Raw genomic sequence first — 21,459 nt, 5'->3', positions numbered from 1 at the left:
CGTCTGCTAAATGACTCAAATGTAAAATGTAAATAGCCATGAAATGCTTTGAAAGGTTGGTCATGGCTCACATCAACACCATCATCCCAGACACCCTAGATCCACTCCAATTCGCATACCGCCACAACAGATCCACAGATTTCTATTGCACTCCACACTGCCCTCACCCACCTGGACATAGGAATACCTATGTAAGAATGCTGTTCATTGACTACAGCTCAGAATTCAACACCATAGTCCCCTCCAAGCTCATCACCAAGCTCAGGACCCTGGGACTGAACACCTCCCTCTGCAACTGGATCTTGGACTTCCTGACGGGCCACCCCCAGGCCGGAGAGTGTGGGCAACAAAACATCCGCCACGCTGACCATCAACACGGGGGCCCCTCAGGGGTGTGTGCTTACTCCCCTCCTGTACTCCCTGTTTACCCATGACTGCGTGACCATTCACAACTCCAACACCATCATCAAGTTTGCTGATGACACGACAGTGGTAGGACTGATCACCGACGACGATGAGGCAGCCTATAGGGAGGAGGTCAGAGACCTGGCTGTAGTGGAGCGGGTCGAGAGCTTCAAGTTCCTTGGTGTCCACATCACTAAGGAATTAACATGGTCCACACACCCACACAGTTGTGAAGAGGGCACGACAACGCCTCTTCCCCCTCAGGAGGCTGAAAAGATTTGGCATGGGCCCTCAGATCCTCAAAAAGTTATACTGATGCACCATTAAGAGCATCTTGACTGGCTGCATCACCGCTTGGTACGGCAACTGCAAGGCACCCGACCATCAGGCGCTACAGAGGGTGGTGAGTATGGCCCAGTACATCGTGTGGTGTCAGAGGAAGGCCCAAAACATTTGCAAAGGCTCCAACCACCCAAGCCATAGACTGTTCTCTCTGCTACCATATGGCAAGCGGTACCAGTGCACCAAGTCTGGAACCAACAGGACCCTGAACATCTTCTACCCTCAAGCCATAAGACTGCTAAACAAGGCTGCTAAATATAGTGAGCTACAAAAGTATTGGGACAGTGACCATTTTTGTTGTTGTTTTGGCTCTGTACTCCAGTTCTTTGGATTTTAAGTGATACAATGATTATGAGGTTAAAGTGCAGACTGTCAGCTTTAATTCGAGGCTATTTTCAAACATATCGGGTGAACCGTTTAGAAATTACAGCACTTCTTGTTCATAGTCCCCCCATTTTAGGGGACCAAAAGTATTGGGACAAATTCACTTATATGTGTATTAAAGTAGTCCAAAGTTTAGTATTTGGTCCCATATTCCTAGCACACAATGATTCATCAAGCTTGTGAATCAACAGACTTGTTGGATGCATTTGCTGTTTGTTTTGGTTGGGTTTCAGATTATTATGTGCCCAATAGAAATGAATGGTAAATAATGTATCCTATTTTGGAGTCATTTTTATTGTAAATAAGAAAATAATATGTTTCTAAACACTTCTACATTAACGTGGATGCTACCATGATTACAGATAGTGCTGATTGAATCATGAATAATGATGAGTGAGAAAGTTACAGATGCACAAATATCATACCCCCCAAAAACTGCTAACCTCCCCTGTTATTGTAATGGTGAGAGGTTAGCATATCTTGGGGGCAGGGGCGGTGTGTTCATTAGGGCGATATGGGCGACGCACTGCCAAACAGGAAAAGGAAGGGATTTTTTTTCTAATCAATTATATCACGGCAACAGTTCCAATGGTGGAACAAGCTCCCTCACGACGCCAGGACAGCGGAGTCACTCACCACCTTCCGGAGACATTTGAAACCCCACCTCTTTAAGGAATACCTGGGATAGGATAAAGCAATCCTTCTACCCCCCACACACACAGCGGAGTCGCTCACCACCTTCCGGAGACATTTGAAACCCCACCTCTTTAAGGAATACCTGGGATAGGATAAAGTAATCCTTCTACCCCCCACCCCACAGCGGAGTCACTCACCACCTTCCGGAGACATTTGAAACCCCACCTCTTTAAGGAATACCTGGGATAGGATAAAGTAATCCTTCTACCCCCCCCATCCTTCTACCCCCCCCACCCCACAGCGTGAGTCACTCACCACCTTCCGGAGACATTTGAAACCCCACCTCTTTAAGGAATACCTGGGATAGGATAAAGTAATCCTTCTACCCCCCCCCCCCCCCCCCCCACCCACACAGCGGAGTCGCTCACCACCTTCCGGAGACATTTGAAACCCCACCTCTTTAAGGAATACCTGGGATAGGATAAAGTAATCCTTCTACCCCCCCAAAAAAAATTGTAAAGTGGTTATCCCACTGGCTATAGGGTGAATGCATCAATTTGTGAGTCGCTCTGGACTAGAGCGTCTGCTAAATGACGTAAATGTGCCCTTGAGCAAGGCACTTAACCCTAATTGCTCCTGTAAGTCGCTCTGGATAAGAGCGTCTGCTAAATGACTAAAATGTAAAATGTAAATGTAGTTATCAGTGTTCTAATCTAGACGTCTGATCTGCCACTAAATGTCCAATCAGGCTAAAGTCGTGCTTCAAATGGCCCCGCCCCTTTTGGGGCGATTTCAGTCAGGTTGAAAATCGCCCCAGAAGTCTCTCATAGACTCTGTATCAGAGCTTTCAATACAATCTCTATGGGTTCCGGGAGGGCTTGCACTTACGCGCTTTCGTCATACGTAACATAACCATGAACGTAACTAAGAAAAGAGCGGGTAGCAGCGTCAATCAATTCACGTACTACTGTCAAGATGGCTAGCGTTCAGTGCAACTCGATTGTCTCTTTGAAAGAAGTTCATTTTTGTCGGCGAACAAATCAAGATAAATTGGCAACGAAACAATTAGGACCTCCCAGACCAAATTTAATAATTCAACAGGTTTCTACTAAAGGGGGAAAGTCCTACACCCGAGGATTTTCCAAAAATTGGTACGAACGAAAAACCTGGCTAGCAGGCTGCGATGTAGCTAATGCAGTCTTCTGCTACCCCTGCTTACTCTTTCACCCTGAAGGCGGCACGGCAGACAGCACCGCTTGGACAGCGACTGGTGTAACGGACATGCACCATCTTTCAGAAAAGATTAAGAAACATGAGCTGTCAAAGACCCACATGGATAGGTGTTTGAGATTGTCTGCTTTGGGGAGAGTGAACATTGCCACTCAACTGGATGAGGGATACAGGCTAGCTGTCCGCCGCCACAACGATGAGGTTAGCAAGAACCGCCACATCCTCAGCCGGTTAATCCAGTGTGTGAAGTTTTCTGGAGTGTTTGAGTTAGCTTTGCGAGGCAAAGATGAAACTGAGGGCTCCACCAACCCTGGTATTTTTCTTGGACTTGTCAACTTTGTGGCACAATTAGATGAGGTGTTTTATGGAAATGCATATTGTTTATGCAGTGTTGAGGAATGTGAAAGAACACCCTTGATTATTTTTACTGTGATAACTTATTTTGCTTTTGTAAGCCAACACTTTTGAGATCAGTCAATAAATGCTTCTGGTATTGACTTATATGCTGCCCCTGTCTTCATGTTGTTGCTGGACATATCTTTTTTAAAATGTGTGTAGGTCACCTAAATCATCAGAAAAATTGCCCCCCCTGAGAATTTTTTCAGGAGCCGCCACTGCTTGGGGGTATGATATTTGTGCTTCTGTAACTTTGTCACTCATCATTATTCACGATTCATTCAGGACTGTCCGTAATCATGGTAGCATCCACATTCATGTAGAAGTGTTTAGAAACAATTTTTTTAAAACTCCAGATACAAACTTATACATACGAACAACAATTTACAGATGCACACAAACATAGACTACATCGCATCTGCCCAGACCCGCATGCTCACACACCCCATCCCTACTGCCTGCATTATTGTTTGCCACTTGGCCTTAAATTGTAGCAATGTGTTTTTCTCGGTCGCCCATGCTATTCCCTTTTAAATAATAAGTCATTGGATTTTTCTATTGTGTTAATGATGGCGGATTGATTTCTACGTTTTTAGTATACGTTTTTTCAAGATGAATGATGAGAAGAGAATCGTTCAGCCCATTGGGTATCTCACTACACCCCCATATGCCGGGTCTTGAAATAGGCAGACACACACTACATATGCTGCTGCTACAGCTGTCTATTATCTATCCTGTTGCTTAGTCACTTTATCCCTACCTATATGCACATAGCTACCTCAATTACCTCGTACCCCTGCATATCGACTCGGTATTAGTACTCCCTGTATATAGCCATGTTATTTTTACTCTTTATTGTTATTCGTTATTCACTGTGGATTTATTCCTAGTGTCACTATTTATATATTAGATTTTTTATCTTTATCTTTAACTCTGCATTGTTGGAAAAGGACCCGTAAGTAAGCATTTCACTGTTAGTCTACTCCTGTTGTTTACAAAGCGTGACAAATACAATTTGATTTTCATTTCACATTTATTTTTATATAGAAGGAATCTATAACTGCTACACCCATCATTTACTATTTCCCCTTAGGCCTGTGTGAAAGAACAATATCATGATTGAGAGGAAATGCATTGTGATATTTTAAAGCTTCCCTTGAACATGATTCGCATCTATAGAGGGTCAAAGTCTGCCAAATGTGTGCGACAAAGACAGCATCCTTTATGCATCTTTTCACAGGATAATGATGATTACAACTGAATATTGAATAATCTGAGTAAGACATAAAGCTGACATCCGGATCTTCTAAAACCATTTAATATTTTGTCTGGACTGGTAGCCTACACAAGCACCAAAAAGTTATTAAAATACATTATAAAAGGAAAAAATTAAAGGAATAGTTCACCCAAATTACAAAATGACTTATTGGTTTCCTTACCCTTTAAGCAGTCTATGCACAAGGTATGACAGCAATCCATGATGGCACTGTTTCCACATGCTGCACAAATCCCATTTAAGCAATGGGACTGATATCAACATTTTTCACACATTTTTGTATTTGTATTTTTATTTAACCTTTATTTAACTAGGCAAGTCAGTTAAGAACAAATTCTTATTTACAATGACGGCCTACCAAAAGGCAAAAGGCCTCCTGCGGGACGGGGGCTTGGATTTAAATATATATATATACAGTGCCTTGCAAAAGTATTCATCCTCCTTGCCGTTTTTCCAATTTTGTTGCATTACATCCTGTAACTTAAATTGATTTTTATTTGGATTTCATGTAATGGACATACACAAAATAGTCCGAATTGGTGAAGTGAAATGAAAAAAATAACTTGTTTCAAAAAATTATACAAAATAAATAACGGAAAAGTGGTGCGTGCATATGTATTCACCCCCTTTGCTATGAAGCCCCTAAATAAGATCTGGTGCAACCAATTACCTTCAGAAGTCACATAATTAGTTAAATAAAGTCCACCTGTGTGCAATCTATGTGTCACATGATCTCAGTATATATACACCTGTTCTGAAAGGCCCCAGAGTCTGCAACACCACTAAGCAAGGGGCACCACCAAGCAAGCGGCACCATGAAGACCAAGGAGCTCGCCAAACAGGTCAGGGACAAAGTTGTGGAGAAGTACAGATCAGGGTTGGGTTATAAAAAAATATCAGAAACTTTGAACATCCCACGGAGCACCATTAAATCCATTATTAAAAAATGGAAAGAATATTGCACCACAACAAACCTGCCAAGAGAGGGCAGCCCACCAAAACTCACAGACCAGGCAAGGAGGGCATTAATCAGAGAGGCAACAAAGAGACCAAAGATAACCCTGAAGGAGCTGCAAAGTTCCACAGCGGAGATTGGAGTATCTGTCCATAGGACCACTTTAAGCAGTACACTCCACAGAGCTGGGCTTTACAGAGGAGTTGCCAGAAAAAAGCCATTGCTTAAAGAAAAAAATAAGCAAATACATTTGGTGTTCGCCAAAAGGCATGTGGGAGACTCCCCAAACATATGGAAGAAGGTACTATGGTCAGATGAGACTAAAATTGAGCTTTTTGGAAAACGCTATGTTTGGGTGAATAGTTATGCACACTCAAGTTTTTTGTGGTAGGCATGTTTTCTGCATCAAAGTGGTAGGCATGTTGTGTAAATCAAATGATACAAACCCCCAAAAAATCCATTTTAATTCCAGGTTGTAAGGCAACAAAATAGGAGAAATGCCAAGGGGGGTGAATACTTTCGCAAGCCACTATATATAGGACAAAACACACATCACGACAAGAGAGACACCACAACACTACATAAAGAGAGACCTAAGACAACAACACAGCATGGTAGCAACACATGACAACAACAGAGGGATATGTTTTCACCTAGAGTTCTGAGCTTGGTGATAAGCTTGGAGGGGAATATGCTGTTGAACACTGAGCTGTAGTCAATGAACAGCATTCGCACATAGGTGTAATATAGGATCTATCCATATATTCGCATTCATTATGATCTAAAAGTGAAAAACGGGTCCTGACCTGGATCAGCACTCCTACCCTGAGACGCTTTGTGGATACGGGTGTAATTTGTCTATCTGGGATTTCATCTCTTGCCACTGCATTTCTCACTTCAGGTTCACAGATATAAGCATGGGTGATGGGGATTCATAGTTTTAAGCCTAATACAAATCAACACAGTAATTCTTGAAGGACTTGAAGAACTGATACATGTGATGTCCATACACTCATCTGGCATAGAGAATTATTACAAAACCCAGCAGGCAACACCCACATAGATGGTTCTATCACAGTATCCATATGTCTGTTAAAGCAGTACAAGTTGATTAACTAGCCTACATTGAATCACATTTTAGAGAAGCACATGCCACAGACATCTCACTCAAGGGACACTGCTGTCAATTTTAATTCAATTAATTCTGCAAAAGAGTTAGCTACAGTATTGACACTCAACAGAAAACTCCATAGAATAAAGAAGAAAATCATTATTTCTGTCACACCATACTAACTTCTAATGGCTTTATTATGTTTGCCTTGTTATAGCACTTATTTGTGCCGTCTTATGTTTGCAGGGTTCCATCTGCTGGGGGAAAAGAGACATGTCCATGAAGCACATTTTTCTACACGTTTAATAAAGATAATTAAATAACGTATTTATATTATCAAACTCAATATCTTATTTAAATTCAATGGTGCAACAGAAAATGCTCTCAGGAAATGCAAGTGAAGAGTGAATTATTGTCAGGCATATTTTGGACAGCTATATTCAGCAGAGAAACACGTGGGGTCGTTTTCCTCAATAGGCCTTGCTCTACAACGTGAGAACCATGCCGAAGTCAAAGAGGGACAAGAAAAGTAGGTTTTTTATGTCCGATTCATCCAGTACATTAAAAGTATATTAAGTCTAATTTGGCGTAATGCATTACTTGATGTAGTAGTTCACTACTAAAGCATTTGCAGGGGATGTATTGCATCAAGAGGTGAAAGAGGAGCACGCAAGCTAGCTAGGATGCTAACGTTAGCTACATACTGTAGCTAGCTAGCACCATAAGCTAATAACTAGCTAGCAACTTGATTATGTTTACAAATGTAGCTATTGCTGAACATTTTTTGTTGTCCTGTAGGTATTAACCCTGAGTGTGTTCCTTTTTCACTTCCTCCTCAGTTTCACTAACAAAAACAGCCAAGAAGGGTCTGGAAACAAAACAGAACTTGATAGAAGAGGTAACTTTGTCTGCCCATTCAATCCTAGTTAGTTAGTTAGTTGTTTCCGGTCTTGACATTGGTATCCAGCTAAAACTTTGACTAATAGTTTTGTATTTGTATGTCCGTGACTTTTATAGTTGCGGAAATGTGTGGACATATACAAGCACCTGTTCATCTTCTCTGTGGCAAACATGAGGAACAACAAATTGAAAGACATCAGGACAGCCTGGAAACACAGTCGGTAAGAACACTCAACACACTAGCCTATGCAGCCTGGTTGTCATTATTAAGACGAATCAAATTGTCAGACACCAACGTGTTATGTGTATAAATACATGTAGCTGACTGACTAGTTAGTTTGACAATAAGGTAAGGTTTTTCTTCACCTTCACAGATTCTTTTTTGGCAAAAACAAAGTTATGATGATCGCTATAGGTAAAGGATCAACAAGCGAATACAAAGACAATTTGCACAAGGTATGTAAAATCTGTGCTAAAGTGAGGGTCTTGTATTTTTAAAAAAAAGAGAAAAAAAAAAGAAGAGAAATTGCATGACACTTTGCAAGGAGTTCAGTAAATGTATGTCTGTTTATTTTGTAGGTCAGCAAGTTTCTGAGAGGAGAAGTGGGTGTGTTATTCACAAATAAAACCAAGGAAGAGGTACAAGAGTAAGTAGACCAATATCTTGCATTTCCATTAATGTACCATCATTAGATTGAGTAAATATTTTGTGATGAGCCAGTGCTGTGGCTTATTCCTTGTCCTCCGTGGTAGTTTCATATGAATTGTTTTTCTCTTGAAAAATGTTCTTCAGGTATTTCAGCCAGTTCAAAGAGATGGATTTTGCACGAGCAGGAAACAAGGCAGGGATGGCTATAACACTTGATGAAGGACCCCTGGAACAGTTCCCTCACTCCATGGAGCCACAGCTGAGACAGTTGGGACTCCCCACAGCACTCAAGAAAGGTGAGAACCTGTCTCTGATGTTCAGAGAAAGCTTTCGTAAGTCTGTAATGAAAGGATGTCCCTAACCTCCCTCTAGTGACCTGTTTTGTTTATTTCAAATTAACTTTTTATGCTTCTGATACAAACTTCAACTTCTGATCTAACAACCCAAGGTTTTCTTTTGATTAATTCCAAAGGAGAAGGAATACATGTTGCAATTGTTGGCTTATACCCCATTGTTTTGTCGTAGGAGTGGTGACGCTACTGAAAGACCATGAAGTGTGCAAAGAGGGAGACACACTAACCCCTGAACAGGCCCGTATTCTGGTGAGTTCTAAACCTTTCCCCCAGTCTACACCTTCTGATAGGCCTGAGATTCTGCAAGTCCAGTTGCTAGATGGTCCCATAAATGGCTTATCTAATCAAATTAAATTATTTTCCATTACATAGAAACTTTTTGGGATTGAGATGGCTGAATTCAGAGTGCGGATCAAGTGCATGTGGAACTCTGAAACGAGCGACTTTGAGAAGCTAGCTGAGGAAGAGGAGGAGGAAGAAGCCATGCGGGATAACGATGAAAAAGAGGAGGAAGAAGGGGATGGGGAATGAATCTGGATAGAGCAATGGACTTCTCAGACTGTTTTTAATACTGTGAATACTTTTTAGGAGACGTCAAAACATAAACTACTTTAAAGTGTTTCCTCGTTGCAATGTTACCCATTGAATTGTGTACATACATTTTGTGCTTTATAAATCAAATACAACAGTACAAACTTACAGTATGCTTGGTTGTGTCCTATAAAACATACCCCACAAAAAAAAATCAGTGGGAAGTGTTAATGCAAAGTATAACTTTAAGCTGTAAAATCGTGGCCCACATAAAGTTAGTCACCAACGCACCGGCCATGGCAGATCAGTGTATAATCATTGAGGGAAAAAATACTGTCCCATTGTTCCCCAGTTTATTAAAGTCAAGACAGCCTCCAGAAAAAGTTTCCTGAAAACACCTCCCCACTCAATTAATTGAATTTACATGAAGTGTTCACCATTATAATATACAGGACCAAAATCATAATCGGCACCCTTTTTTTTTAATGAAAATTTCGCTAAAGCATCGATCTGATAACCGAACTGACTTATTTGTAAAACCTACATCTCACTGTACATGTTAGTTAATTAGCAAATTGTATAAGGTACATTTGGTAAAATGGCAAGAGTTAGTGGATATAGTCTAGCAAGGGTTGTTGAGGAGCCATCTAGCGGAAGTAATTGGGGCACTCATGGGCCACCAGGTCCCAGGCATGTTTGAAGGCCTCCACCACACGCTCATCCAGAGGCCCCTCCTCAGATGCAGACAGGTTTTGCTCTAGCTGCTCCATGCTGGACATCCCAATGATGACACCATCTCCCAAATCACCCTGGAACAGTGGAGACAAAGCCCAGGTACAAGAGGACCCAACAATTAGCACTACATACAACACACTATTTTTTATTAAACTTATGTTTAAGATTGTTTAAATAGTACTGCTGACATTTTGAGTGACAATTATCCTTTTCACATTATAAAAAAACATTTGATTTGTAATCATTGGCTGCGTTTTCACAGCAGCCCAATTCTGATCTTTTGCCCAATTATTGGCAAAAGAGCTGATCTGATTGGTCAAAAGACCAATTAGTGGAAAAAGGTCAGAATTAGGCTGCCTGTGTAAATGCAGCCAAAGTGACCTAGCGGGTTGTCCCTGTTTTTATTATTGCATGTGGTCGGTTACCTTGAGGTGGGAGTGGTGGTACATCCAGCGTAGAGCAGCAGATGTCATGGGGGGTTTGTCTGAGCCATATGCTGTCTCCATGGCCTTCTGAACAAGGTCTATCGCCTGGAAGTGGCTCTCCTTCCAGTACCTGACACACAACACATAAATCATCCAAATGTAATGTTTAATTGTATCTAGTGTACAGGTAATCTGGGCAAATCATGTTTTTATTGTAACTACTATGACCATACTAGTTTATTAAAACCATTTTCTGTTATCTCACCTGTCTCTGTAAGCACCAGCCCAGTTGTTACCAAAGAATCGTCCTGAAGGCTGAGAAACTTCTTTGTCCTGATAATGGTACTTCCCTGTGAGAAGGCCCCCTGGTTGCACAGAAGAGCTGAGTGAATGTTATACCAGGTTCTCACACTAGACATTGAGATTATTTATGATACTCTTAATATCTTGTCATGTTAAAGGCATTATAGATAGTTATATAGATGCACAGTACCTGCTAGAGGGTTGTATGCGTAGAATCTGATGCCGTAGTATCTCAGACATGGTAGCAGCTCTGTCTCCACCTGTCGTGTGGTGGCATTGTACATTCCCTGCAGAAAGGCACAGTTATGGTTAAGGAAATGATAAACATCATTTAGAACATAGTTACTATTTAATAATATCTATTTTGAACGAAGGCAGTGTGTTAAATTACAGATGTAGACTTTCTGTGCGTGTTACCTGATAAACAGTGGGAAGGATCCAGTTGTTGTGTCGGCAGATGGTAAAGATTTCAGCCACTTCCCATGCAGCATAGTTTGATAAACCAAGCTCCTTGTATTTCCCCTGAAAACCAACATAGCAATAAATGCCATGTCTACAAAAGAGCCAGGTGGTGTGAAATATGCTTGTATTACGTGGTGGGTGTGGGGAGGGTTGCCCTCTGGGCCGGTACCTCTTCGTGGAGCTCATGGCAGGCCTGCAGTGTGTCCTGGATGGGGTTCTGATGGTCTGGAGCATGGAGGTAGAAGAGGTCCACACACTGTGTACGCAGCCTCTTCAGAGAGGTGTCTAGCTGGGAACGCACACTCTCTGGTTTCAGGGTCTTTCCGTCCCAGGGGTTGGCCTTGGTGGCAATGCTCACTGTAGATACAGGCAATAAACACAAACATGGCTGATAAGATCCAATTGGGTCATATAACATGTGTAAGAAGAAGTCATACTGGTAATATAGCAGTGGTTTGTAACATTGTAGTTTGCAGTTTTGTCATCTGGGCACACATTATGCACCAGTATGATTGAACTTTTAATGCACTCACTCACATATTTGTAGTTACAATTACTACTAGTATGCATGGCATCTGGTGAAATAAAAACACTTGCAGCAGTGGTGCAACATAGCCTACTCAGATTATAATGTTACTTTTGTTTACAATGTTAGTTTACTAGACAGTAGGCTATTAAAGCTGTGTTCGTTACCCGTTTTGGGTAGATTCATTCCCCCAATGATAGTTTCTGCCTGTCCGTCTGTGTACATGAAGGCAGTGTCCAAGTCATTGTGGCCGCGCTCCAAGTAGGCTTTCACCATGTTTGTGCTTGTCTCAGCGTCAGCACGCCCCCCAAACGCCATCGATCCCAGTAGCGAAATCGGGCGTTTCAACTGTGTTGATCCGGTCGAAGACATGTTGCGATGATGATAAACAATCGGCGGTAAATACTTGGATCCTGAAGCGAGTCTTTGGTGAAGTCCACACAGGCCTACTCTTGCTCCCCAAAGCATAATAAACCGCGTTGTGTCAGCTGAGCACAGGTCAAAGGACGCGCAAGCAGAGCAGTAGGGGAGTGTGTCAAAGTTAGCAAACGCTTTTGTGTACGTAAAATGGGAACCCGACTGTCACAAACATAATTGGTTCATATTTGGAGGAGGGAGTACAGTGAAGAGTTCAGTTACCTCCGTCCGACAAAGATTTCCAGGTTCGGAGTCCTGTCAATAATTTGAATTCCTGCACTAGGGACAGCGTGGTCCCTAGTGCAGTTCTCATTTCAACCAGATGATGTCAGCAAACTACAACAGATTCCACTGAAGTATAATTCAGAACTTCATCAATGACTTGAATTGATCTTCTCCCTAAATACAGTTTCGACCTTAACCCAACACCTAGCGACCTCCTCAAGAGGTTCGGACCTCTTGGCGTAATGGTTAAGGTGTTAGTTTGACAGTCGCTGGACCCGGGTTTGAGTCCCGGTAAGGGCTGCCCCCCGAATTCGCTACAATAGCAACATAGCTTACATAACATAGGCTACATGGCAAGAACCAAATTCAACAATGTGTTACTGTTTAACAGATATTAAAACTATCTATAAACTAATAATTAAACGTGTATAAACTACTTATAGGCCTACCCTTAATAAATCCTTTATAAAGTAGGCCTATAACTATCCTAACTGTTACAGCTTCGCCTTTATTAGGGAAACACCTCTTGTACCCCTCACATACTTTCCTACATTCGTCTCAACCTGTCATCTGAATGGGCTACACTGTTAACCAAATAAATCACATAGTCCTCTAATGTTGATGTCAATGTGAGGACTTCAGCATGCTTGCAGATTCATGGCCTATGCATGTGGAATACTCTGTGCCCTTGTGTCACTTTCTTGTCAACAGAAGTCAGCACTAACAAGACAGTAAGTAACTATTAGGCCTATAAGAGCATTCTCTTTCACTGTATCAAGACAAGGGATAATACAAAATAAAATAAAAAGTGGGATAATCCCACACACACATTTATTTTCTCCCAGCTCTCACTGAGACAGATGGAAACACAATGACTAAAACAGTAAGTTCTAATAATAATATTATTTTAATATTTAATTTGGTAGGCTATTTCAAATTGAAATACCCCTGCAAAAATACCAATTACGTCAGGAGAATGTCTTCAAATTATGTGTAGGCCTAACTATTGCAGAACAATCCATGGCCCCTGTGTGTGTATCCATTTGACCCATTGCAGTGGTAATTAGACCATGGCTGGTATTGACCCTCTTGGCCTTCAGTCATTAGAATAGATGGAGAGCAGCAATAACTCTGACCCGTCTGACCACAGGCAGCATCAGCTGTGCCCTACACACTGACCTGTGCAGCTTGACCACCCATAGTCTTCCTCCATAACTCTCTCTGCTCTATTGCAACTATAGGTTCCTCTTTTGGTAGGATTAGGCAGCAGTGGATACCAATAACACATTGCCCCTGAATTGAAAACTGGTCTGTTCTGATATGTCATTAAGATGTGACAAATCCCTCCCATCCCGGAGGACCTGAGCCCTAGGACCATGCCTCAGGACTACCTTGCCTGATGACTCCTTGCTGTCCCCAGTCCACCTGGTCGTGCTGCTGCTCCAGTTTCCACTCTTCTGCCTGCGGCTATGGAACCCTGACCTGTTCACTGGACATGATACCTTGTCCCAGACCTGCTGTTTTCAACTCTCTCTCTCGACCGCACCTGCTATTTCAACCTCTAAATGCCCGGCTATGAAAAGCCAAATGACATTTACTCAAGATGTACTGACCTGTTGCAACCTCTACAACCACTGTGATTATTATTTGAAACCTGCTGGTCATCTATGAACGTTTGAACATCTTGGAGAAAAATCTGGCCTTAATGGCCATGTACTGTTATAATCTCCACCCAGCACAGACAGAAGGGGACTGGCCACCCCTCAGAGCCTGGTTCCTCTCTAGGTTTCTTCCTAGGTTTCTGCCTTTCTAGGGAGTTTGTCCTAGCCACCGTGCTTCTACATCTGCATTGCTTGCTGTTTGGGGTTTTAGGCTGGGTTTCTGTATAAGCACTTTGTGACATCTGCTGATGTAAAAAGGGCTTTATAAATACAATTTGATTGATTGATGTTGTATGTCTGAAATGACTGGTTGATCTACCTGCTGCCATTGCTGGCATATATAGGCATATAGAGTCTAGAAATGAATGGCCTAGAACGAATTGTTTTATTGTAGCCTAAGGGGCCCTCACATCAATTCACATGAGTAGGCTATATCTGAAGAAAATAACACCGTTTTAACTTACAACATTACATTTACATTTACATTTTAGTCATTTAGCAGACACTCTTATCCAGAGCGACTTACAGTTAGTGCATACATTATTTTTTATACCCCCCGTGGGAAGCGAACCCACAACCCTGGCGTTGCAAACGCCATGCTCTACCAACTGAGCTACATCCCGCCGTGTTACATGTTACAACACCAGGACATTTGGGGGAAAAAAGCTAACCTCTCTGTTATTGTCCCAATCTATTCCATTGAAATGATCCATTATCTCTTAGAACAATCTGGATTCAGGGGTAGACATAACATAGTAAATGTAAATCCGGGACACTCCAATTAGTATGATACGTTACGAAATACAATTAGTATTAAATGTTACGAATTCCAATTTGTTGTGGCTAACGTTAGTGTAACGCTAATGTTAGCTAGGCTATGGGGTTAAGGTTAGGGTTAGGAGTTAGGTTAGGGGAAGGGTTAGCTAAAATTCTAAATAGTTGCAAAGTAGCTAAAAAGTAGTAAGTAGTTGGTAATTAGCTAAAATGCTGAAATTGTCCTTGATGATATCCACCCACACACCCATCCCGACCAAATACCATACTTTCGTTTTAGTCTTAAGTAACCTTATGTTACTGTCTTATGTAACCATACCAAACATAATATATCATACTAATATCGATGTCGTTGATTTAGTAACTATGTTACGTCTAGTCTATGAGACCAGGCTGCTTCGATTTACTCAGCAGCAATAAGCCATTGCGCACGCATGTGCGTTCAACATCTGCATGTTGTAAGCCAGTGAGGAACGATCTCCAAGCACCACTCTCTACGGGATGTATGACTGCATCACTTTTGGAATTAGAAGGTGTGGGACTGACTCTTCTCACTCTCTGGTTTAACTTTTTTAGTGTAACAGTGAAACCTACTTTCAAAAATTTTCCCAGTAATTTGACTACGGATTTCTTGTGATTCTGTATTTTTTCGCTAAAACGTGTCAATACAACTACATTTCTACACTTTAATGCATATATATTGAAACATTCAACACAACTTGAAAATGGATTTTATCTTCGTTTCAATACTTTGTCAATACTTACTTATCGATGGGATTTACGCAGTGTCCAACTATGGAAATCTCCAACCATATATGTAAGTATTTTTTTTATAAACTGTCATTTTTGCATGATAATAAAAAATTTTTGTCACAGTAACTTAAATGACAAAACATTTCTGGTAAGAGTCATGTCACTTGCTACTGCTACTGCTATTAATTTGAGCTTAAAACCATATAACCAGAATCCAATATCTGTTGACATGTCAAATACCGGTTAATATGATTATTTTAAAACTTTCACAAGTTGAAATATGATATTTGTTTATCAATTAATCAATTTCAGTATTTAATGTTTTACTCTAGAGGTGTTTGCATTGAAAGGAGAAACATGTGTTCTACACCTGGGCATGTATAAACCTGTAGTTAAAACGACACAGACAACAAGCACTGTTAACTCTAAGGCTGTATTTTATACATTTCTCAGAAAGGTATGCACCTGGAGCTATGATGGTGTTCTCATAAGAATACTCTACTTTCTTTCTCAAAATGCACTGTAATGTTATTACATAATTACACATGATCTCCGGGTGGATTAATGATGCAGGAAGCATTCCTGAGATGCTCCTAAGTTTTCCCTATAATGGAGAGCATTCCAGAGTAACAGGTGAGATAAGTCCGAGATGAGGGGCCTCTGATAAGTCTGACTTCATGATAAGTCTCTATTCAGTTGTAATGGCCCTGTCAATGTCAGATAGTGAGAAATAATGGGAATTTTCTCAGAGGGACCATTGCCGTAAGACCATTGCCATTCTTGGGCAAATCAGCATCACAAACTGAAAATATCATAGACCTATCAGACATACATACTATCCCAGAGATGAGACAAGCTTGGACATGGAATGACTGAGCTACTCGTAAATGATGAGACTTCTCTCAGACGTACTGCAGTTACTGCAACTGGAGAGGTACCAAAACATTGCTTAATGTTAAAGGGATAGTATGGCACCTTGAGATGGTCTTAGAGACTACAATGCAGGGAATAATGGTACGATGGGATCTATGACACTCTGATAGCACCTGGCTTATACAACTCAATAACAAGAGATCCAATCAGTTTGTATGATCTTGTTATTCTGCTCTCCTTTGGTCAATGTTTTGACATACTGTAGTATCAGGTAAAGTCTTAGTCAATGTTTGATTGATTTCTTGCTGCAGGCAGTGTCTTGTGCTGCCCTGCTTAGGGGTCAAACAGTAATGCATGAAGAATTCCAATTAAGTCTTAGCAGACAGCATAGGCAGCACTACACAGTGTAAACCCTTATGGAATCCTTGTCCATTTATCTTCACTGGTTCATGCTTCATAACACCCTCTTACTGTAAACCAAAAAAAAGACAGAATATGACAGAATATTGATTTGTTCAATGTTTTTTGCCACTGGCCTCTTTCAGGCCCAATGTGTGTGCGGAGCGGGATGTGACGCTGGTTGCCCAAAGGCAGCCGTGTGTGCAGGCCTTCACACGCATGGTCAAGGTCTGGAAGCAAGGCTGCCTAGGACAGAACTGGTGTATGGGATACGAGAGAAGGTGAGTCCTACTCTTCATTTAGCCATCTATTCATCCATCCTTCCATCCTTCCTTCCATCCATCTATCAACCTGTCCAGTTTTCTATCCTTCCCTTTTGTACCCATCATCTCTATGTCAGCCTTTCACATACTCATGACCCCTGTGTTTGTCCTGAGGAATTCTTGAGGAATACTCTTCTGTAGATAGTCATTATGTTAATCAGGGCCTTGTAGCCCTCTCATAAAGCACTAAGTGCAAGGTATAGCCACAGCTCTCCAGGAGGGTTAGCTAAGCTACCTATTTATCCGAGGCGTCTCCAGAGGTCGGGTACATACCTGTGTGGGAGAGTCCTGCTGCTTACCCCTGACTCACTCTCTGGGGAGTTTCTCAATGTGCCATTGAGGCCCGCTTTCTCCATATATTTACCGCAATACAAAGACGCAGGCAGCTTTGAAGGCAGCCAAAGCCTTAATTACACGCCGTAAACAAAACGTTTTTCCACGACGCGTAATGACTAGAAGCCGTGAGAGGGCTTCTAAACTACAGGGATAGACACCATACTCTGAAGTACAGTCTACCAGTCTCACACATCTAAAGGGACGACTTAAAAGACTGGGGAAATGTTTGCTGATTATTATACTGTATGTGACTTAAAAGAGTGGGAGATGTTCTGTGATTATCGTAGTGGATCTGACTGATTATTTCTCCTTACTCATTGAACCTCATCAGCAACCCAGCCCTCCTACTCTCAGAACGGCAACCCCTAAGAACAGACCACCCTCCCCACCCCCCCCCCCTAAGAACAGACACACCAACCTTGACGTTGTGCCATAAATCTGAACCTCTAATTATTGTATAGAAGTTAGAACCAGGGTTTTTTATATAGTGTAGCTTTGTATTATCGGGTTTGTATCCATTGATAATGTCATGTCTCCCTTGATAACAGGACTGCGTACTACACAGCATATAAACAAATCTACAGACAAGACTACCAGACCGTGTATAAGTGCTGTCCTGGATGGGCTCAACTAAACGGAGAGGCTGGCTGCTTGTATCGTAAGTATTTTCTTCTATTGCTTCATATTACTGAGGTTTCCGTTGTTAAAGTATCACAACCACCTAGTGTTTCAGACAGGGATCTTCTGTTAATGTGGGAGGGAGGGATTGTTACCGTTATCAGGATACAGACAGAGTATGTTTATTAGTGTAAATGTAATCTTTATGGGATTGACGCCTTACACGTGAGTGGAGGTGATACTCCATAGGCTGGTGAGAGGAAGGAAGGGTGCGTCAAACCCATCTCTCGCCCTGGGTCGGGAGCCGCGGGTGGTTGGGAGAGCATTCAGGAAGAGGTCATAAGGTCAAGAGGTACTTGGACCAGCCACTGATTGCACTGTGCAGCTGTTACCAGTCAATGCCAGGCCTTAAGTATTTCTTCAGTGCAAACACTCAGATTATTAAACAACTAATTGACTGACGTTGGTTCAATTACTTGAATTCCATTTAGTTCCTTTTTTTTGTGAGCTCAACACGCCGCTTCTCTAGAGGGAAATCATATCAAGCACGAGAGACATCTAATCAAGAACGAACTGTGGGACGCTGTAGGGAGTTGTAGTATTCAATAGGCAAATATTCAACCTAGTTCAGCGCAGAAAACATGGTAATTAATTACATTAACAAGAATACATTGCACCTATTCTTCCCGGCCCCTCACACAGACCGCATGAGAAAGGAATGGACACAACACAGCGACGAGAGGGATAGAGACCATTCGTGAGGTATCTCTACCCGATTAATAGTTGTAGCAGTCTTGAAAGTATGCCTTATCTACTTTTGAAGAACTACTAAAATAGTGATTTCGTCAGACAGCTCTGCAGCATGGGCAGCTGTGGCAACCCAATGATCACGGGCTACCCTTTTCGCTAAGAAGGGGCGCTTGGCTCATTGGGGACCACAGACATAATGTTAGATGGTTGTCTGGGTGCTACTGCCTGAGCAGAGATGAGATGATGACTTTAAGAAATGAAATAATAAAGTTGTCCCAAAATGGTTTAGTTATATACACAATTCAAATATTGTATTTAATTAAAGTGAATAAATGATAGTTAATAAGTGATAAGCAGTAATGAGCAGTCACTACCATCATGGGACTCTTATTAATTTCTTAATTCTGTGTTGTTAGAGTCAATGGAATGTTTTCAATGTTTTGGCAATTGAATGGTGTCAATATTTGGCTTTGGAATTTCAATTAAAAACTCTAAAATCATTTCAAGGTCATATTTCATAATGAATTTAATGTTAACAAATAATAATCTAAATAGAAAACTTGATTATTAAAAAAACCCCGAAATGAAACCGAATCCGACCTTAAAAAGCACTAATCACTCAGCACTATCAGTGCAACAGTTACTGTGACGTTCACAACCAAACAGACACTGAGCGAAAGCTCCAATATGTTGAGTCATGTTGAAAGCTCATAAATTACTGTTGACATTTTTCTGAAACCGGCTTTGCATAGCAATGTCTTGTTTTACATTCTGCCAAAGATGACAGTGGACTTACAGACATGTTAAAGTGTTGAGTGACTACCAGACCTAATCCCCTGTGCTTCTGGCTCAGCTATACTTGGCACTGCAGGGCTCCTTGTGTCCTGAGATGGTGGGCGTGTCTGCCTGACAAAGAGCGAGGGCTAGGCTGGACAGGTGGTCCTCATTGTTCAGTTGGGTTGCCAATTCCAATGCGCTGACTGGTTCCTAGTGTCGTTGGAGCTCCACAGTTGAATCTTGGCTCACACTCATAGTCATGCCACCATATTCCCAATCAGCGGACTCAGAGGAGTGGTAGCAACTGGTGGTACAGGTTAGAGGCTTGCACCATGGACCTTGGCAAAGACTGGCTCCAGTGTCACCACCAACCCTATCCCTGGGGCAATAAACAATGACTATCACCCAGAGGAGAGAGACCACCTGCAAATGAACAGAAAATAGTCAAGAAGAAAACAATAAAATGAGTCAAAACAGAATCTCCCCCACTCTAATCCTCTGCTTTGGTAATGGAGAGAAGTGTTGTGGGGATCTGCAGGGCTGAGGTGCCATGGTAAAAGGAGAGCACAGTTTCTCTTGACTGGGGCTGGGACTGGGACTGGGGATGGGGCTGAGGCTGGAGATGGGGATGGGCCTGAGGCTGAGGCTGAGCCTGGGGATGGGGCTGAGGCTGAGGCTGGGGCTGAGACTGGGGATGGGGCTGAGACTGGGGATGGGGCTGAGGCTGGGGATGGGGCTGAGGCTGGAGTCGGGACTGGGGCTGAGCCTGGGGTATGGCTAGGGGCTGGGGCTGAGTCTCCTGCTGAGGCAGGAGTCAGGACTGGGGCGTAAGGCTGAGTGTGAGTCTGCTACTGGGCCTTGGACTGCTCATCTCTGTGTGGACAGGCTTAGCCCCACACAAGTGAGACCTGGCAGGGCCCTTTGATGGGATTTTATGGCCGTTGATCCGCATTGATATTTTTTGCATAGCCTGCATACCTTAGACATCACCCCTGGCAAAGCCCCTAGTAAACAGCCCGAGCATCACTTTCTTTCCCCACCATGGGTCAGAGGAACGCCCCCATCTCCACCTACCCATCCTCTGTGTCCAGGCCCCAGCACCATCCTGTGTGCTGTGCCTCACCTCCCCTCATGCCCGTGGAGAAGGTTACTGTCTGGGCCAGGGGCTGGTGGGAAGAGGCTGGGATGGGACAGGGGTGAGAGATGATCCCCTGGATGTGCCTTTCAGCAGGGTCTCCTTATGGTCTCATGCTTTCATCAAAGCCCTCTTTGTCTCTGGTTAAAAGGTTACAGTATTAAATTATCCAGGGAAGCATTAGGCTGGCTGCTCAACCCCTGAGCTCTGGTTTGTTTTAAAACACCACACAAGGAAACGTCCTAACAGGCATTCCCCAGTGCTGCCCAGTGTTTCCCTCACTAAGTTGCAGGGTTTTGTTTTTCTTCTACATGACAATGTCGGCTCTCTTCGACGCATGGCTGGGCTTTTATGTCCGTAACTTAAGATGTGGCAGCACTTTGAGACGGGACAAACTAATCACCCTTTTCTCTGAGCCATTGAACCAGGATAAAAGGATCCTCACACCACAATCCACCCTCTCTCACTCTCGCACACTTAGACCTATTTTATCTCCAGTGTTCTTCAATGCAATTCAATCTATAGGACTGTTTTCAACAGTGCATACGACATCCAAGAAGACAGATCAGCTCTTTAGCAGAGACCGCAAAACGTACAGCTTTAGTAAATCCTTCAAAAACCCCAGAGATTGAAATGAGAACGTTGTGCATTAAGATAGTGATTTAGTGTCTGGCACATGTGAGGTCTCTGTCGAGGTGCTGTGTCTGCGCTAATAAAAAGTGAGTGTAAGCTAATTAGGCTAATGTTGTTATTGTGAGGCAGTTGAGCGGAATGAAGTGTCACATCATGCTGTAGAGAA

At 42.4% G+C, this 21,459-nt stretch overlaps 2 protein-coding genes and 1 long non-coding RNA gene across 3 annotated transcripts; 2 read left to right on the top strand and 1 right to left on the bottom strand.

The window, feature by feature from the left end:
* Positions 1-7,161: 7,161 nt before the first annotated feature.
* Positions 7,162-9,336, top strand: LOC121575359 (mRNA turnover protein 4 homolog). Its single transcript, XM_041888401.1, has 8 exons — positions 7,162-7,264; positions 7,575-7,633; positions 7,753-7,856; positions 8,010-8,091; positions 8,215-8,282; positions 8,429-8,580; positions 8,810-8,886; positions 9,010-9,336. The coding sequence occupies exons 1-8, from the start codon at positions 7,237-7,239 to the stop codon at positions 9,166-9,168; spliced, it is 729 nt and encodes a 242-aa protein (XP_041744335.1). The 5' UTR covers positions 7,162-7,236; the 3' UTR covers positions 9,169-9,336.
* Positions 9,337-9,507: 171 nt separating this feature from the next.
* Positions 9,508-12,260, bottom strand: akr7a3 (aldo-keto reductase family 7, member A3 (aflatoxin aldehyde reductase)). Its single transcript, XM_041888400.2, has 7 exons — positions 11,787-12,260; positions 11,263-11,450; positions 11,049-11,153; positions 10,822-10,918; positions 10,594-10,693; positions 10,329-10,458; positions 9,508-9,977 (listed from the first exon to the last, which is right to left on the bottom strand). Exons 1-7 carry the CDS (start codon positions 12,085-12,087, stop codon positions 9,816-9,818), a joined length of 1,083 nt encoding a protein of 360 aa, XP_041744334.1. The 5' UTR covers positions 12,088-12,260; the 3' UTR covers positions 9,508-9,815.
* Positions 12,261-15,191: 2,931 nt separating this feature from the next.
* On the top strand, positions 15,192-18,032 carry LOC121575357. The gene is made up of 3 exons (XR_006002319.1): positions 15,192-15,513; positions 16,868-17,002; positions 17,929-18,032. It is a non-coding gene; the product is annotated as an uncharacterized LOC121575357 (long non-coding RNA).
* Positions 18,033-21,459: the final 3,427 nt, after the last annotated feature.

The sequence above is a fragment of the Coregonus clupeaformis genome, chromosome 10, assembly GCF_020615455.1.
Source record: "Coregonus clupeaformis isolate EN_2021a chromosome 10, ASM2061545v1, whole genome shotgun sequence".
Taxonomy (NCBI): domain Eukaryota; kingdom Metazoa; phylum Chordata; class Actinopteri; order Salmoniformes; family Salmonidae; genus Coregonus; species Coregonus clupeaformis.
This window is presented reverse-complemented; position numbering and strand designations above follow the sequence as displayed.

Bases quoted from the DNA above. Each gene is read 5' to 3' on its own strand.
- LOC121575359 (XM_041888401.1), top strand. From the start codon at position 7,237: ATGCCGAAGTCAAAGAGGGACAAGAAAA. The intron at 7,265-7,574 runs GTAGGTTTTTTA...CTTCCTCCTCAG, and splicing joins GTCAAAGAGGGACAAGAAAA to TTTCACTAACAAAAACAGCC. The intron at 8,283-8,428 runs GTAAGTAGACCA...AATGTTCTTCAG, and splicing joins ACCAAGGAAGAGGTACAAGA to GTATTTCAGCCAGTTCAAAG.
- akr7a3 (XM_041888400.2), bottom strand. From the start codon at position 12,087: ATGCTTTGGGGAGCAAGAGTAGGCCTGTGTGGACTTCACCAAAGACTC. The intron at 10,919-11,048 runs GTAACACGCACA...GCCTTTCTGCAG, and splicing joins TCCTTCCCACTGTTTATCAG to GGAATGTACAATGCCACCAC. The intron at 10,459-10,593 runs GTGAGATAACAG...GTTGTGTGTCAG, and splicing joins GCTGGTGCTTACAGAGACAG to GTACTGGAAGGAGAGCCACT.